The sequence below is a fragment of the Tetrao urogallus genome (genome assembly GCF_951394365.1).
Source record: "Tetrao urogallus genome assembly, chromosome: 5".
NCBI lineage: Eukaryota > Metazoa > Chordata > Aves > Galliformes > Phasianidae > Tetrao > Tetrao urogallus.
In genome coordinates, this window is record NC_136818.1 from 46,857,144 (window position 1) to 46,875,895 (window position 18,752).

Here is an 18,752-nt window from a genome sequence, read left to right on the forward strand (position 1 = left end):
CTAACGTGGAATAAATGAGATCTCATAAGGTCGGGGTATGTTTGTCAGTATGGTGAGTATGGGAGTAGTGTCAATATCCTTGCGATCTACAACGGGCTTCAGAGTAAAGTTCTGCAGGATGGATGTAAAAAATAAGAATATCTCCATCCGGGCCAGACCTTCTCCTGCACAGATGCGTTTTCCTGCAAGGAAAGAATGAGGAGAACAGGAGATGATGGTAGAGTACTTTTGCTGGTAACTTATTTTAACCCCTCTGCCGTGAGAGTTCCGACATCTCAGAGTGGGCATGCAGCACTGCATCCTTCTGGGGAAGTGAATTGAATTAAACTGAGGTCTCAGTGTTCAGAGCAGTGTGAGAGTACTGGGTGGGCCAATGCAATTTGAATGTTTCAGTTTCTCATGTTGTGTTGCTGCTTTCTGGCTAGCTAGGAGAGAGAAGTGGCATGGCTACAAGTCCCACTTCATGCATCTTTTCTTGGAGGATGCATGAGAGGAGCTCTGGAACTTGTTAAGAAAAGGAGGTAAAGTGAAACTGTAGTATATGGGGTAGAGAGCTTAGCTGCCCAGAAGTGACCAGCAGATCTGCAGACATCACTGTTCAGACAGTGATGACTGAGCCACTGAAATCTCTGAAGAGGTTCTGGGAGAGGATAGTCTAGGTCCTGACGTAGAAAGAGCTCTTTACCTGTGGAAAATGGCAAGAAGTAGTCACTCTTTCTGAAGGTACCATTTGCATTCAGGAAATGTTCCGGGTTGAATTTTTCTGGATTAGGAAATTCCTTGGAGTCGTGCAGGATGGGAGTCAGCAAAGGGAATATCATGGTGTCCTGAATAAGCATAGAGAGGAGAAAGTTAAGTGGAGACATGCCAAAGTAAAGCCCCATCAATCAGTTCCCAGGGCTGAATACATGAAAAGCTCTGCTTTGGTGGCTGCTGCGTGATCCCAGTAAGCTTCACTGTCTGCCAGAATTAAGTGTTGAAATCCCATGAGAAAAGCTGGTGTAAATGCAAAAAGTGCCAGCGGGGGAGTCTCGGTGGATATCTAGGAAGCTTTTTTTCACAGCAGCCATTCATATCTAGGAGCCAGCTAGCTACCTTTCCTCATAGTTGCAGTTCATAGAGTAACAACAGTATAACTGTTTGTATTGGAAACAAAAAGTAGGAACAGACTGGTTCATGAAAGGAAGGCTACAACATTGTACAACTCAGTGCATAGCATCACCAGAGAAGGACCACTCCCTCTCAGAAATCAGATAATGCTGATTCTGTACTGCTCTCCAGTGTGTATGTAATTTAAGTAAAGCATAATTAATGTAGCACAGCAGGGGATTATGGATGTTCAGAGCAACAGACCTTGGGTATGAAATAGTCTCTGAGCTTGGTGTCCTTGGTCACAGCACGTGGAACGTTGAGGGGAAGGAAATCAATGAATCTCTGGATTTCATGGATCACAGCATCTGTGTATGGCATCTGGCTCCTGTCTGCCATGCAGGGGCTTCGGTCTCGGCCCACCACACGGTCAATCTCCTTGTGAATTCTCTCTGTTGGGGAATAAGTAAATTGAATGGATGTTTCCCAAAGCCTTTCCTCACAGTTGCAGCAAGGCTTGCTTTTCACCCTCCCAAGAACACAGGAACATACTTGGTACTGATGGCTCTCTGCTGGAAGTAAGGCTAAGACTGATGGACATCTCTGCTATTAGGGACTGTTGCCACCAGTGGTAGTGACACAAACTGTCTGCTTTGAACCTGTGGCCTATGATATATCTTCAAGTAAATATTCCCTTTCCTCTTACCCTCAATCTCTGGGTATTTCTGGAGAATCAGGAGTCCGTATCTCAGCGTGTTGCTGGTTGTCTCTGTTCCCGCAAGGAACAAGTCAAGTGTGGTTCTGGTCAAGGACTCGACAGTGAAAATAGAGTTGCCTTTCTCCTGGAGGGAAATTTGGCAGGATTCTTTGAGTGAAAACAGTAAGAAGCTTTTCTACAAAGGACGCCTTGTGCCTATGCCGTATGCTTTTAGACTCACCTGATGTCTTTTCAAAAATACAACCCTCCCCAGGACATCAGGATAACAGTTCTTGTATGACACTTGAGGTAATATGGGAAGTGTATGGAATTCCCTCGGTGAGGTTGGTCAACAGCTTTCCCAGCTTTGGCTAGTGCTGTATGCCACTGTTAGCACTGTGCTTACAAGTCTTTCAAAGGGAAATGGAGGGGGGAGAATGAAGGTGCCAAGAAAAGCAAAATTCCCTCAGTATTTGCCAAAGCCCAGTGTGCTGCTACAACTGGGAGGCAAAGCAAGGATTCAAATGCTGATATTCCCATCATCCAAAGAGCTCTCACTCACTCACTCTTACATTACCTGTTGCATTTTGTTGATAAAAGCATCAATAAAGTCTCGAGGGCAGCTGGGATCAAAAGATTCCTGGTGTGCTCTTACGATTTCAGAAATGAAGTCATCAATGTTATCAAAGTTTATTATTAGTTTTTGATGAGGTCCAGGTAAAGAATCCAAGATGGTTGGGAAGAAGTTGTAGAGCTGCAATGATAAAAGTAGGAAATGCCTATTTTGGTTGACGTGCTTGCAGTCATTTTTTCCCCTGACTGTTACTATGAGAAGCAGTAGACTCTTCTGCATCATGGTTTCACCATACTCAAGGAGCGACTTCACTTGAACTGCTTTAGCAGTTCTGTTCTGCTCTGGAAGTACAATGAGATTTCCATAAAATGAAGTAGCATGCCAATGATAAATGAGTAAAGCAAATTAATATAACGCTAATAACCTAAACGATTAATTCATTTATTAATGAAATGAAATTGCACAAACCTGTGTTTGTATTTTGTTCTGATACTTGTTGTTTTCATCCAGCAATTCAATTAAATTGAGAAACTTCTTATCCTCATAGTCAAACCGATCCCCAAATACAATGGAGCAGATGATGTTGGAAACAGCATGGGTTAAGAATTTACCAGGGTTGAAAGGTTTCTCTGCAACAGCAACAACAGAAAGGTAACTTGCTTTCAGTACTTCAGTCATCATCTCCTCCCCTTATAGCTCCAAGGAAGTTTTGCATTCACTTGAGACCCAGATTTGTGCGGTCCTTTAAGAAGATAGTGAGAGGTTTATCCAATTGGATATTCTCTACTTGTACATAACTGATTTTCCTGTCTGAATTCTTTAAGACCCTGTTTTGCCCCGTTCTTTCTACAGCAAGTCTGAGTGACTTGTTTCCCCTTCATCTGACATACATCTTGCAGCAGGACAGACTATTTATTAGAGACTGCCTGAAGAATACCACCAATACCCAAAGAATCTTCAGATACCTGTGATCGAAAGTAGAGTTTTGACAGCATGGCTACAGAATATTCTAAGGAAATAACTATGATGGAAGCATGAGGAAAAGTGAGATTAGATCCATGAAAGACAGGAAAGTTGAACCCGGAGACCGCAGTAAGGTATATCTCAAGTACGGAAGATAAGAATCATCAAGATGGGAAGGTATGAAATCCTGAAGGGAAAAAAAGAGAGAACAGTTAATGGTAATGTTATGGATCAGCCTCTTCCATGCAGCTCTGGAGCCAGCCCTTCTGTGCCTTGCCCATGACTCCTTGTTGGCTGTACTGTGAGGCACATACAGTGCAGAATCAGTGAGATGAAAAGAGCATGTTTTCTCAGATTCACAGCAGGGATTTTTATCTGTGAATCCAGACTGAATTTTGTTACAGTCTCATTGCAGGTCTGCAAGGTTTCCCAGCAGATGCACATCAGTGTCCTACCATGTGTGTTCCTGATCCTCTCCACCAGAAAGTGAGCTTCCTCCTGGATTCGCTCCTCAATGCCCTTCTTCCCCATTCCAAAATCACGCAGGGTGGTGAGGGCGAATCTCCGCAGTTGTCTCCAGGTCTCCCCATTGCTGGTCACAATGCCTGTTACAAGAAAAAACAACAAACCTCCATGAGGAAGCAAGTTTTCTGCCCCCCACCCGCCCTTCTGGAATAAGTATCTACAACAATTGCTGTGTGCTCCAGACCCTAACATTCCTGCAGTTCTGGAGGTGACAAATTGATCAATCTGACCAAGGCACCATTGTTTATTTCCAGAATAAGAGATAATAAGATTGACACTGGGCTGTCAATAAAAAGGGACCACTGGTACTAAAGTTAACGTGGTTACAATTTCCCAAAATTCCCAAGTGCTCAGTGATGCACCTTCACACGCTGTATCATCACTGAATGCATCAGGGACGGGGGGGGGGAAAGGAGGGCGATGGGGGTGGTCATAAAAAAATAGTACCATGGAATAACCATTTAACCACTTCACCCAGAATTTGAAGGTGCTGAAAATTGAAAGGAACTCCCTGGAGCCAGCCTAGGACCTTAAACAGTTCTCCACCTAGTGCTAGTTCCAAGGACTGAGTTGGGCTTTTAATACTTTATTCCTCATTTTTGTGTGTAAACGTAGTACTTGAAGTCCACCAGTCGCTCCTCCACTGCCCTTACAGGTGCATTCCTGTACCAATGACATGATCAGTTCTGTATGGCAATAGTACCAGGGAAGTACCTATGCCCTTGAAGATTTTGTCAAGCATAGGCAGTGGTCCTCTCCCACTGAAGGCGTCTCCATTATCAATTAGGGCTTCTTTCACAACATCGTAGCCATAGAGCACCACAACCTTTTTGGGGCCTAGATGTATTGTGAAGATAGGGCCGTACTTTTTGCTGAGCTGTAGGAAGGAAGAACACAAGGAACACAGTCTACTTGTGCATGTTAATCATGGGAAATTAAGTTTGCAAGTCTTCACCTGGTGAATAAGATCTCTGGAAAGCAATTCATTCCTCAGCCCTTTCCCATCCATCTACCACCATCCCATCACAGTACCCTCAGGATCAGGCCCCACAGCCAAACTCACTCCACCTATTCTCTTACAGGCACTGTAGCACAGGCTATTTATTTTTGACAGATGCATGATAGTATCCATGGGAGGGAACAGACGGCGTTGTTTGCCTTCAAACTCTTTGTTTGGCCCTTGTACTCACAAATTCCCCTCCCAAGAGATTATACCTAATTGCCGGGGAGCTGAGGCAAGAAAATAGAGCCAGGTCCTCCATAAACCAGGGCTGTGCTCTTTTGCCAGAGCAGTGAAGAGATTTGCACTAAGGGGTTGTGGTGGATATGGTGAATGCATCAGGACCTTGTCTAGAAATCTACGGTATACTGCAGTACTGGTGTGAGGCCAATGCAGTCTCAACATCAGTATGGTTATTGCAGTTGGCAGCGTACTACATCAAAAGCAAACATGCAGAAGCTGTGAATTAAGCTGAGACTGTCTGGACTGGGCTTTGTCCAAGAGGCAATGCAGGAAAGAAAGAGATATTCTTACCTCCTTGAAGCTTTCCATCAAGTCCCTTGGGTTCAGCTGAAAAACATTTCCAATTATGGGGATTGGTGTGGGACCAGGAGGCTCCTTCCCTCTTTGTAATGTACCTCTCCATGCAGCAATGAGAAGGCATGAGATGCAGGCCAGCAAGAGGATTGTTGGCCATCCCAAGAACTCCATGGTGGGCTGAGGAAGTGATGCAAATTGTCAGATGAGTTTGAACTGGGACCTGCAAACCTGAGGATATTTATAAGCTGTAGAAGACAAGCACGTGGATTAAGTCAGCCAATATCACTTCCCTGTTCCTGCTGAGGCAGCAGATTACTTATTAATCTGCTCAAGATTAGAATGAGCAAACTAGGGATGAACTCGTTGTTTACTCTGACTTTTTGAACACACAGAGCTTGTGTTCCTTTTGTTAATCATCCATGTGGTACCAATAATAATCTAATGCTGCCAAATGATCTCAAAATGCAGAAATACTAGAGCCCATCTGCTGAATGTATGCTTGCTGTTGTCCTTATGCCTAGGGTGATTTCTGCCTGTTTTTCCAACTTGTGTGCGGAGTGGAGGGAGCTGTGGATGAAATAGGGGCATCTTCACAAGTGTTTTATAGGTATTTCACCTTCACTTCTCAAACGGAGTAAGAACATTGGTCTGAGGTCACGCATGCAGATTTCCAGGGAAAAAACTGCATTTTTCTCAATCTCTTTTTACGCAGTGCACAGTATCCATAGCATTTGCTGGAAGATTTGAAAAGTTATCCACAAAGCACAGAGCCCTGTGGCAGCCTGTGCTCTCCTTCGACATGTGATGATTCAAGAGACTTTCTGAATATACAGAGAAGATGTGAAGATCCATGAAAGTTAATGGCATTCTGATCAGGGAGTAACAGAGTGAGTGGTTTTATTAGTAGTAGTTATTTAATATTACAGAAAAGCATTGGTGATGTATTACACTTCCAACTACTCTTCCTCACACGTAACATAGTATCCAGATCTAGTATCTGGGATACAAATTCTGAGACAGGACTGTGTGTTTGATATGCTTTAGTGAGGAAAGAGACGTGCGCCAGGAGTGTGCTGCAGCAGCAGCCCCTGCTCCGACTAGTTTTGAGTCAGCCTCTATGTAAGAACACAGAAAAGCAAGAGACTGTACCGGAGGCAAACCTGCAAGTTCGCCAGCACCTCTGGAAGGCATTCTTCTGCCTTCTGTCAGATCCAGCACATAGAAGAGGAAACTGGATATTAAGTGGGCCACTACACCACCTAAGTGGTCCAAGAGTACCAAAAACCAAAAATAACCTGTTGTGGTTTAACCCATCAGGCAGCTGAACACCACACAAACATTTGCTTCTTCCCCCAGGTGGGATGAGGGAGGGAACTGGAAAGAATAGGATTCTTGTGGGTTGAGATCAAAACTATTCCCTGAGACAGAAGAGGAAAATGGAAACAAAAGTGCAGTGATAACTGTATGTACAGGCGCAGTGTAATTACTCTCCTCTTGCTGACCAAGGTACAGCAAGAATACAACTTGCTGCCGACTGACAGCCAGGAGCAACACAAGGTCTCATTCCAAAATGCACAGTGTCAGTGTCAGCCTTACAAGACAAAGACTTCGCTATGACCAGGTGTTTTAAGATCCATGAAAAATTCAGCATTCAATGATTTACAAAACATGCATACTTGTAACATGCTATGCTGGTAGGGCTCAAGATAAGAAAAAGACCTTGTCGTTATCTTTCAGGTGATTGCAGAAATGCCATTTGACCAGTCAGCACAAAAGATTTGGTTAAATATTTGTGTTTGAACTCACAGGACCCAAAACACAACTCAGTTGACTCAGGACCAAGCCAGTGACGTGAGTTCTGCTCTTCAGTCAATTGGAATGTGCCACACACTGTTACACCCTGGCTTGATCTTGGAAAGTGCAAGGAAGTTAATGTAGTATCAGCCTTGGTGTGGCTTGTGCAGTGACTCTAGCAGTAAACCACTGTGTTGTTGTTCCTGTTGATGATCATCCTTGAATAGAGCTTAGCTTCAAAGTATAGTCGGCATTAAATGAGAAGAGGCCCTTCCCCAGCCAGGCAGCAAGTCAGGAACTGGGACACTAAGTTGACAAGTGTGCGTGCTTTGCCAACAGTGCATACGTTCAAGAGAAATGATGATGTGCAACTGACAATATAAAACCTCAGAAAGGCCCTGTGCAGCTGATTGGAACCAGGTGCACGACACAAATTCTGTCACACAGGAGGTCCATCAGTTCTACTCATTTGTGCCACTGAATGTCTCCCGTGCTACAACCACAGATGTCCCGCTCAGACTGTACCTCCTCCATTAAATCGGTTCCAAATTTTCTGTAAGTGATTTTGTGTTCAGGCCTTGAAGTTCAGGCCTGCTGGAAGAGGCTCAGAAGCAACTCTCTCTTTTCGTCTTTCAGAATTTGCAGGAAATCAGTGAGTTTAAATTAGAGTCCCAAAAGATTAGAGCTTGAGAAGCCTTCTGATGGAAACTACTTCGGCTTGGCTCAAAGCTGTGCATGCAGCCATTATTTTTTAATAGTGAATACAAGATGAATGTCTGTGCTTAACTAACATGGGAGGTGCAGATATTGGTATCACGTCCAGGAAACAAAGCAACGGATACCAAATCTGGTGATAAGCATTTGCTGACAGTCAGTGATTTCTGTCTTAATACGCAGAGCCTTTATTAAGGCTGAAATCACCTGAGCTTTGAGATGATCCATAGGGAATTTAGGAAAGCTGTCTCATGCAAAGTTATTGGATAGGCCCAACACTGAAAAAGGTGGAAGCCTCCACCCTCTAATGCAGGGTCTTTGTGTTTGTTAATCTCAGGTATCTGAGTATGCACTGTCATGGAGAAGTGAAGGCCAAACGGCAGTCGGGAACCGAGGTTCCTGCAGTGAACAAGTTACGTTTGAAGAAATCAGGTAAGTCCAATGCAGACTTCATGTTTCATGCCTAGGTTTTGACCACTTGATTTCAGCTACTTGGATACCCATTCTCAGTGTTTACTACTTAGGATGCTGCTGTCTGTATTCCCTGCACTGAGACAAATCCAGCTCCAGCTCCAGCTCCAGCTCCAGCTCCAGCTCAATCCATTTCTTGGTGTATGGGAACTGCTGAATCACAGCCTGAACCTCTGATTGACCACCTGAGGCGAGCACTGAGTCAGCCCTGGGAGCACAGGTGAAGGCAGTTCAGGTGTGTGACCAGAAGGGTTGGAGCCTGGCTGCACCTCACCTAGACCCCATTTAAGGCCGACTGCCCCTGGGGAGGGATCTCTTTCTGGAGATTGCTCCCTTTGGCGTTTTTTTCTGTAAGCCATGGATGTGGCTGAGCTTTTCCATTTATTTTTTATTATCTGTTTCCACCATGGTGATCCCTCTAGTTATACAACCTGTGAAGTACCGGCCTCTCCATGCTGCTCTGCTACTTGTATGTTTGTTGATTGTACACTTTACACTTGGATGGGAATGGTGGCTTTACCACAAGGGTGTTGTTCCTATCTTTTTCTGGGAGGAGTTAAATTGTGTTTCTGTCAGATCTCAGACTCTCTTCCTCTTCCTTGCCTTAGAAGGAAGTGTCTACAGCAGTGACTGTATAGTGCCTTTGCTTTCCTGAAGGCCTCTTTTGTTGTAGCAGAGCCTACATTTTTGTTTTTTGCTTCTGCCTCTGCATTCATTATGCTCAAGTGCCCAACTTGGGAGTGTCTCAGTCATGCTGGAATACATCTGCCGTTTACTGATTTATGTCATATTAACTTAGAATGGTGGCTCAGGCAAGTGCTGCTGCCCTGCTAGGGGAAACAGCTCAAGTGGCTTTGTTATTTATTTCCTGGGGTGTTTCATGGAAACAGCGAAAGAAACTCAGGGACCTCTTTAGTGGGCCTGAAACCTGCCGGTTCTGTCCTTTGTTACCACTTGGCCAACTGGCTGACGCTTCCAAAGGTGCTTTCCAGCTCCCTAGAAGCTCTTTATACTTCCAGACGTTCGTAAGTTCTGTGAGATGTATCTGGGAATTAATAGCAACAGGGCAAAGAATGAATTAATCAAGGTTAAAGCCACTCTTTGTGTTGCTAAGTGACAAGACTTTGTGTCAAATCTGCCATGGGAAGTCAAGTAGGCCGGCCTCAGTTCTGCAAATAAGGTACAATTTTCTGTGTACTGTCCCACCAGAAGTAAGAGCCTTGACAGCACTGAGCGTGAGCAGGCACAGAGAAAGAGCAGTATGGCTGCACGGAGAGATAGACTTTTATTGCCTGTTACTTTCTAAGTAATGTTTTCCAGTTTAGCAGGGGAGAAAACATCTGACCCTTAATCTCTCAGGAAGTGCTAATACTGCTTTGTGTTCCATCAGGTGAATTCAGTGGAAATGCAAGCAGCCATTGGTTGCACTTGCACTGCTGCTTGTACCATGGCACAGTGAGACGCCAGGAGAGACTGGTAGGGCACGGCTTTGGTGCTTCTCTGGTCTCAGATTCCTGCTCCATATGATGGTGGAGTCTTTGGGAGCTACAGCTTCTTTTTTTTTCTGTTTTTTTTTTCCTCCTCCCTTTTGCTGCTTGGCACAGGCTGCCTTCTTGTCTGTTCAGCATGGAGGAAAGTGTCTGGAACAGGCAGGTTGCCTCCCAAGCCACTTAGCCACGGCAAAGTTGAAGGAAGCACAATGAGCTTTCCCATTTTTTTTTTTTTTTTGTTGTTTTTGATGAGTCGACTTCTAACACTTGGTCCAGGTTAGAAATATTAATAAGATAGATGATATTTTTCATGTATTTTCTTTATTTGTTTGTCTGTCATTCTGTGATATTTTTTTCTTCCAACCTTTTGTAGCAACAAACAAACAAACTTGTGGTATTTCAAGGCTATTAACACAGCGAAAGAAATGGACATTTCGCTGCTTACCTACACATTAATTAATAAATGCCCCTGTGGTGACATTTCAAGTGCTGTATTATTCCACATAGCTCAGACTCAGCTCTGTCACTGCAATTACAGTAAGCTGTACACTGCAGAGAACGTGATCAATCAGGGAAATGCCCATACTACATTTCTTTGTTAGCTCATAGAAACCCTTTACCTGAAGCTCGTCAAGTGTCCTCAGTGATTCTTACATTCTTCAAAAAAGTAATGGGAAGGTTCAAGCTGCATTCATGGAGATCCCAGCATTATTTCATGCTCTTTTCTCTCAATCAGCAGTGCTTACTTGCACTTTTAATTCTGACAGGCCCAGTAAGTGCAGTCCAGCCAGTTCCCACATGGTTAGTGAGACCGGAGGTTTTCTAGATGGTGTCTTAAAGCCAGACTGCCTTTCTTCTAAATGAGTGAAAAGAAATAGTCAAGGTATGTCCCTATTTTGGACAGCGTGTGGGAATGTAAGCTTTGTGGCGGATTGTTTTCTGCTGGAGCATGTCCTTCTTGGATCACATAGAAAAGCATGAATCTTGTATCTGTAAAGAATGTAGGAAGTTATCTGAGTGTCTCAGTCACATCAGGGTGGGCAATGACTGTTGTTCAAGAAGAGTTCTGATGTTGGAGGTGGTTAGACAACTGCCTTCACTCGTCTAACGTGGAATAAATGAGATCTCATAAGGTCGGGGTGAGTTTGTCAGTAAGGTGACTATGGGAGAAGTGTCAACATCAGTGCGTTCTACAACGGGCTTCAGAGTAAAGTTCTGCAGGATGGATGTAAAAAATAAGAATATCTCCATCCGGGCCAGACCTTCTCCTGCACAGATGCGTTTTCCTGCAAGGAAAGAATGAGGAGAACAGGAGATGATGGTAGAGTACTTTTGCTGGTAACTTATTTTAACCCCTCTGCCGTGAGAGTTCCGACGTCTCAGAGTGGGCATGCAGCACTGCATCCTTCTGGGGAAGTGAATTGAATTAAACTGAGGTCTCAGTGTTCAGAGCAGTGTGAGAGTACTGGCTGGGCCAATGCAATTTGAATGTTTCAGTTTCTCGTGTTGTGTTGCTGCTTTCTGGCTAGCTAGGAGAGAGAAGTGGCATGGCTACAAGTCCCACTTCATGCATCTTTTCTTGGAGGATGCATGAGAGGAGCTCTGGAACTTGTTAAGAAAAGGAGGTAAAGTGAAACTGTAGTATATGGGGTAGAGCTTAGCTGCCCAGAAGTGACCAGCAGATCTGCAGACATCACTGTTCAGACAGTGATGACTGAGCCACTGAAATCTCTGAAGAGGTTCTGGGAGAGGATAGTCTAGGTCCTGACGTAGAAAGAGCTCTTTACCTGTGGAAAATGGCAAGAAGTAGTCACTCTTTCTGAAGGTACCATTTGCATTCAGGAAATGTTCCGGGTTGAATTTTTCTGGATTAGGAAATTCTTTGGAGTCGTGCAGGATGGGAGTCAGCAAAGGGAATATCATGGTTTCCTGAATAAGCATAGAGAGGAGAAAGTTAAGTGGAGACATGCCAAAGTAAAGCCCCATCAATCAGTTCCCAGGGCTGAATACATGAAAAGCTCTGCTTTGGTGGCTGCTGCGTGATCCCAGTAAGCTTCACTGTCTGCCAGAATTAAGTGTTGAAATCTCATGAGAAAAGCTGGTGTAAATGCAAAAAGTGCCAGCGGGGGAGTCTCGGGGGACATCTAGGAGGCTTTTTTTCACAGCAGCCATTCATATCTAGGAGCCAGCTAGCTACCTTTCCTCATAGTTGCAGTTCATAGAGTAACAACAGTATAACTGTTTGTATTGGAAACAAAAAGTAGGAAAAGACTGGTTCATGAAAGGAAGGCTACAACATTGTACAACTCAGTGCATAGCATCACCAGAGAAGGACCACTCCCTCTCAGAAATCAGATAATGCTGATTCTGTACTGCTCTCCAGTGTGTATGTAATTTAAGTAAAGCATAATTAATGTAGCACAGCAGGGGATTATGGATGTTCCCAGCCACAGACCTTGGGTATGAAATAGTCTCTGAGCTTGGTGTCCTTGGTCACAGCACGTGGAACGTTGAGGGGAATGAAATCAATGAATCTCTGGATTTCATGGATCACAGCATCTGTGTATGGCATCTGGCTCCTGTCTGCCATGCATGGGCTTCGGTCTCGGCCCACCACATGGTCAATCTCCTTGTGAATTTTCTCTGTTGGGGAATAAGTAAATTGAATGGATGTTTCCCAAAGCCTTTCCTCACAGTTGCAGCAAGGCTTGCTTTTCACCCTCCCAAGAACACAGGAACATACTTGGTACTAATGGCTCTCTGCTGGAAGTAAAGCTAAGACTGATGGACATCTCTGCTATTAGGGACTGTTGCCACCAGTGGCAGTGACACAAACTGTCCGCTTTGAACCCATGGCCTATGATATATCTTCAAGTAAATATTCCCTTTCCTCTTACCTTCAATCTCTGGGTATTTCTGGAGAATCAGGAGTCCGTATCTCAGTGTGGTGCTGGTTGTCCCAGTTCCCGCAAGGAACAAGTCAAGTGTGGTTCTGGTCAAGGACTCAACAGTGAAAATAGAGTTGCCTTTCTCCTGGAGGGAAATTTGGCAGGATTCTTTGAGTGAAAACAGTAAGAAGCTTTTCTGCAAAGGATGCCTTGTGCCTATGCCGTATGCTTTTAGACTCACCTGATGTCTTTTCAAAAATACAACCCTCCCCAGGACATCAGGATAACAGTTCTTGTATGACACTTGAGGTAATATGGGAAGCGTATGGAATTCCCTCGGTGAGGTTGGTCAACAGCTTTCCCAGCTTTGGCTAGTGCTGTATGCCACTGTTAGCACTGTGCTTACAAGTCTTTCAAAGGGAAATGGAGGGGGGAGAATGAAGGTGCCAAGAAAAGCAAAATTCCCTCAGTATTTGCCAAAGCCCAGTGTGCTGCTACAACTGGGAGGCAAAGCAAGGATTCAAATGCTGATATTCCCATCATCCAAAGAGCTCTCACTCACTCACTCTTACATTACCTGTTGCATTTTGTTGATAAAAGCATCAATAAAGTCTCGAGGGCAGCTGGGATCAAAAGATTCCTGGTGTGCTCTTATGTTTTCAGAAATGAAGTCATCAACGTTATCAATGTTTTTTATTAGTTTCTGATGAGGCCCAGGCAAATAATCCTGGATGGTTGGGAAGAAATTGTAGAGCTGTAATAGTAAAAGGAAGGAAATGCGTATTTTGGTTGATGTGCTTGCAGTCATTTTTTCCCCTGAATGTTACTATGAGAAGCAGTAGACTCTTCTGCATCATGGTTTCACTATACTCAAGGAGTGAATTTACTTGAACTGCTTTAGCAGTTCTGTTCTGCTCTGGATGTACAGTGAGATTTCCATAAAATGAAATATCATACCAATGATAAATGAGTAACATGAGTGACTATAATGCTAATAACCTAAACCATTAATTCATTTGTTAATGAAATGGAATTGCACAAACCTGCATTTGTATTTTATCCTGGTACTTTTCATTTTCTTCCAGCATCTGTATTAAATCCAGAAACTTCTTGTCCTCATAGTCAAACCGATCCCCAAATACAATGGAGCAGATGATGTTGGAAACAGCAAGGGTTAAGAATTTACCAGGGTTGAAAGGTTTCTCTGCAACAGCAACAACAGAAAGGTAACTTGCTTTCAGTACTTCAGTCATCATCTCCTCCCCTTATAGCTCCAAGGAAGTTTTGCATTCACTTGAGACCCAGATTTGTGCAGTCCTTTAAGAAGATAGTGAGAGGTTTATCCAATTGGATATTCTCTACTTGTACATAACTGATTTTCCTGTCTGAATTCTTTAAGACCCTGTTTTGCCCCGTTCTTTCTACAGCAAGTCTGAGTGACTTGTTTCCCCTTCATCTGACATACATCTTGCAGCAGGACAGACTGTTTATTAGAGACTGCCTGAAGAATACCACCAGAACCTAAAGAATCTTCAGATACCTGTGATCGAAAGTAGAGTTTTGACAGCATGGCTACAGAATGTTCTAAGAAAATAACTATGATGGAAGCGTGAGGAAAAAGTGACATCAGATCCATGACAGAGAGGAAAGTTGAACCCGGAGACCGCAGCAAGGTATATCTCAAGTATGGAAGATAAGAATCATCAAGATGGGAAGGTATGAAATCCTGAGGGGAAAAAAGAGAGAGCAGTTAATGGTAATGTTAAGGGTCAGCCTCTTCCATGCAGCTCTGGAGCCAGCCCTTCTGTGCCTTGCCCATGACTCCTTGTTGGCTGTACTGTGAGGCACATACAGTGCAGAATCAGTGAGATGAAAAGAGCATGTTTTCTCAGATTCACAGCAGGGATTTTTATCTGTGAATCCAGACTGAATTTTGTTACAGTCTCATTGCAGGTCTGCAAGGTTTCCCAGCAGATGCACATCAGTGTCCTACCATGTGTGTTCCTGATCCTCTCCACCAGAAAGTGAGCTTCCTCCTGGATTCGCTCCTCAATGCCCTTCTTCCCCATTCCAAAATCACGCAGGGTGGTGAGGGCGAATCTCCGCAGTTGTCTCCAGGTCTCCCCATTGCTGGTCACAATGCCTGTTACAAGAAAAAACAACAAAGCCTCCATGAGGAAGTAAGTTTTCTGCCCCCCACCCGCCCTTCTGGAATAAGTATCTACAACAATTGCTGTGTGCTCCAGACCCTAACATTCCTGCAGTTCTGGAGGCGACAAATTGATCAATCTGACCAAGGCGCCATTGTTTATTTCCAGAATAAGAGAAATGACACTGGGCTGTCAATAAAAAGGGACCACTGGTACTAAAGTTAACGTGGTTACAATTTCCCAAAATTCCCAAGTGCTCAGTGATGCACCTTCACACGCTGTATCATCACTGAATGCATCAGGGACGGGGGGGGGAATAAAAAATAATACCATGGAATAACCATTTGCCTGGAGAAACAGTCTACTGGGAACTGTTGTAGTGAATGAGCCCAGGGCCTCATAATGAGTATGACCCTTAACCAGGACCGCCTTTGTCTGCTTGTCACTGTTGTACTCTGGAATTTCCACTTGATGGCACCTGTGCTGTAGGGCTTTTGGCAGTATTTTCAGAAATGGAAGAATAACAGCAATATCTTAGCGGCCCCTTTTGTCAACCAAATTTTAGCCAGAATTTGAAGGTGCTGAAAATTGAAAGGAACTCCCTGGAGCCAGCCTAGGACCTTAAACAGTTCTCCACCTACTGCTAGGTCCAAGGACTGAGTTGGGCTTTTAATACTTTATTCCTCATTTTTGTGTGTAAACGTAGTACTTGAAGTCCACCAGTCGCTCCTCCACTGCCCTTACAGGTGCATTCCTGTACCAATGACATGATCAGTTCTGTATGGCAGTGTTACTGGGATGTACCTTTGTTTTTGAAGAGTTTTTGAATCAGAGGCAGTACTCCTCTCCCACTGAAGGTGTCTCCATTATCAATTAGGGCTTCTTTCACAACATCGTAGCCATAGAGCACCACAACCTTTTTGGGGCCTAGATGTATTGTGAAGATAGGGCCGTACTTTTTGCTGAGCTGTAGGAAGGAAGAACACAAGGAACACAGTCTACTTGTGCATGTTAATCATGGGAAATTAAGTTTGCAGGTCTTCACCTGGAGAGTAAGATCTCTGGAAAACAATTAATTCCTCAGCCCTTTCCCATCCATCTAAAACGTACCACAAAAAACTTGAAAAAAGATCCAATTTCTGAGATTCAAATGTTAAGACACAACTGTGTGTCTGATGTGCTTCAGTGAGGAAAGAGACATGCATCAGGATTGTGCTGCAGCAGCTCCTGCTCCGACTACTTTTGGGGCAGCCCCTATGCAGGGATACACAAAAGCAAGCGACTGTATTAAAGGCGAATCTGAATGTTTACCAGCACCTCTGGAAGGCATTCCTTTGCTTTCTGGCAGATCAATCTCAGGAAGGAGAAAACTATGCCAAACTTTTTGCTTGTTATTTTTTCCTCAGCTGCAGGCTGGATATTAAGGGGTCTATATACTAAGTAGCAGGTCCAATAAAAAAACAAAAAGCCAAGCATCATTTAACCCATCAGGTAGCTGAACACCACACAGATGTTTGCTCCCTCCCCCCAGGTGGGCTGAGGAAGAGTACTGGAAATTGAATAGGACTTGTGGTTTGACATCAAAACTATTTACTAAGACAGAAGAGGAAAATGGAAACAGAAGTGCAGTGATAACTATATGTAGGCGCAATGCAATTATTTTTCACCTGCTGACTGATGTACAGTGATAATACAACTGCCTGCCAACCCACAGCTGTCAGCAACGCAAGATCTCATCCCCTTCTGAATTAAGGAAAATAAGTTTAGTTAGAAGTTATGTGCCTTCATGGGGTACTGTATCAGCAGCTACAGATCTGTCCTTTCTAAGGCAGGTTTTAGCTGCCAATAATAAATGCTTTTCTGCAGACTCAGACAGTCAGTACAGACAGCGAGTCTCCTGTTTCTCCAAATAACATTGTTAGCTATCCTATATCTGCAGTGCAAGGCAACAGGGTAGGACAGTAAAGCCATATGTTAATGAAGAAGCAGAGGATTTGTGGACGGAGTTGTAGCCAATAAGACAACCAGCTAGAGCTAAGTCAGCATCCTCCAACTTGACCCAGGTCAGAGAGTACACAGCAAGAGAGACATCTGTCCTTCATCAGAAAAGACCACCAGACAACCACTGAGAGATACCACACATGTGCAAAAGAACTAAGACTTGGGGCAGGGAAAAATGTCAGTCATTCTGGGGACTCACTGTAATAACCCAACCTTTTCTTAGACATCTAATGCATATGTAAGCAACTTGTTCTTTAAATATGTGCCTTTCTTGCCATCTGGTATACAGGCTTGGAGGGAATACCCCCCCCTTCATCCAGCATTGAGTAAATGCATCCAACATTGAGTAAACATACCTGCTTTATGATTATTCTGGTTATAGTGTTTGATTCCACACATCACCACCAACCAACAGCCAGCATTGCCTGAGCAATAGCTGCCCTCTAGACAACTTCCCACAACTTTATGGCCATCTGCATGGTATCAGAAAATGCTAAAACAGCAACTGGTATCATTTATTCAGGGAAAGGGACACAGTTCTTTACAGATCATGAGCTGCAGAACACTGTTAGCCAGGATGTAGATACTAAGTTTATATGTATTCAGAAGTAATTGGGCAAAGCCATGTCAGAAAAATCCATTCAGGGTACTCAAAAATGCCCAGGAATTTCTGGATGCTGGAGAGCAATCAAGAAACAATTCCTCCATGGCTGCATTGCTGCTACTCTTGGGACCTCATTTTCAGCCAGTGTTAGACAGGATCCTGATCCGACTTGACTGTTGTCATGATGTTGTGCACCCATCCTCAGGCTCCCATGTCCGTACATTAAAATGTATTACCTAATTGAATGTTTTCATTTTGCAGATTAGCCTGTGGAAAGCATCATGTTTATTCTGCTGTGAATTACATCTGCTGCTAAAATCTTATCATTTTCAGGTAGGATTCTTTTTAGCTCCTTGCAGAAAATCACACTGTCAACTCCTGGCTTACAAGACAAAGGCTTTGCCATCACCAGAGGTAATAAGATTCAACAATAGGTTCAGCATTCAACAATTTACAAAACATGCCTACTTGTAACATGCTGTGCTGGTAGGACTCAAGATAAGTAACAAACCTTGTTATTATTTTTCAGGTGACTTCAGAAATGCCATTTGACCAGCTAGCACATGAGGTTTCTGAACAAACAGGACCCAAAACACAACTCAATTGATTCAGGACCAAGCCAGTGATGTGACTTCTGCTCTTCAGTCATTTAGAACATATAACAGATTGCTACGTCCTCACTTGGTCTCTGAAAGGGCAAGGAAGTTCAGGCCTTATCACCTGTTGTGTGATCAGTACAGTGACCTCAGCAGTAAAACACTCTGTTGTTCCTGTTGCTGATCATCTTTGAACAAAATTTAGCTCTAAATTACAGTCAGCATTAAGTGAGAAGAGGCCCTTCCCCAAGTCAGGCAGCAAGTCAGGAATTGGGACAGCAAGCTGTTAAGCGTGCATGGTTTGAAAACAGTGCATATCAATAAGAAAGACGTTGATGGACAAACTCAGCAATTGACGAAGTCTCAGAGAAGCTCAGCAATCATTAAGTAGCAGAACCTTTTGTTATGCTATCAGATATCAGTTTACTACTACAATATAGAAAACAGATTAAATGTAATGCATTTCAAACATGAAGAAAAAAGGGAATAGTTATGAACTCTAGGTACTATAATATGTGCCTTCACTACATTTTCAGTCCTGTCAGAGACAGAATCACAGACATTGCAGAGGGAGTTGGGAAGACAAAGGAAGATATCAGGGAAACTATACAGCACTAAAAAGTGATGCCATCAAATTGCATAGCCTGTATAGGATG

At 43.7% G+C, this 18,752-nt stretch overlaps 2 protein-coding genes across 2 annotated transcripts; both read right to left on the minus strand.

Annotated features, from left to right (window-relative positions):
* On the minus strand, positions 1-5,559 carry LOC306946878 (cytochrome P450 2H1-like; the record flags this gene model as incomplete). Its single annotated transcript, XM_079535986.1, has 9 exons — positions 1-182; positions 686-827; positions 1,354-1,541; positions 1,796-1,931; positions 2,364-2,540; positions 2,829-2,989; positions 3,779-3,928; positions 4,563-4,725; positions 5,383-5,559. The coding sequence occupies 9 exons, from the start codon at positions 5,557-5,559 to the stop codon at positions 1-3; spliced, it is 1,476 nt and encodes a 491-aa protein (XP_079392112.1).
* A 5,402-nt stretch (positions 5,560-10,961) lies between these two features.
* LOC306946800 (cytochrome P450 2H1-like) lies at positions 10,962-17,906 on the minus strand (the record flags this gene model as incomplete). Its single annotated transcript, XM_079535901.1, has 9 exons — positions 10,962-11,143; positions 11,645-11,786; positions 12,313-12,500; positions 12,755-12,890; positions 13,323-13,499; positions 13,789-13,949; positions 14,739-14,888; positions 15,700-15,862; positions 17,805-17,906. The coding sequence occupies 9 exons, from the start codon at positions 17,904-17,906 to the stop codon at positions 10,962-10,964; spliced, it is 1,401 nt and encodes a 466-aa protein (XP_079392027.1).
* Between the last annotated feature and the right edge of the window lie 846 nt (positions 17,907-18,752).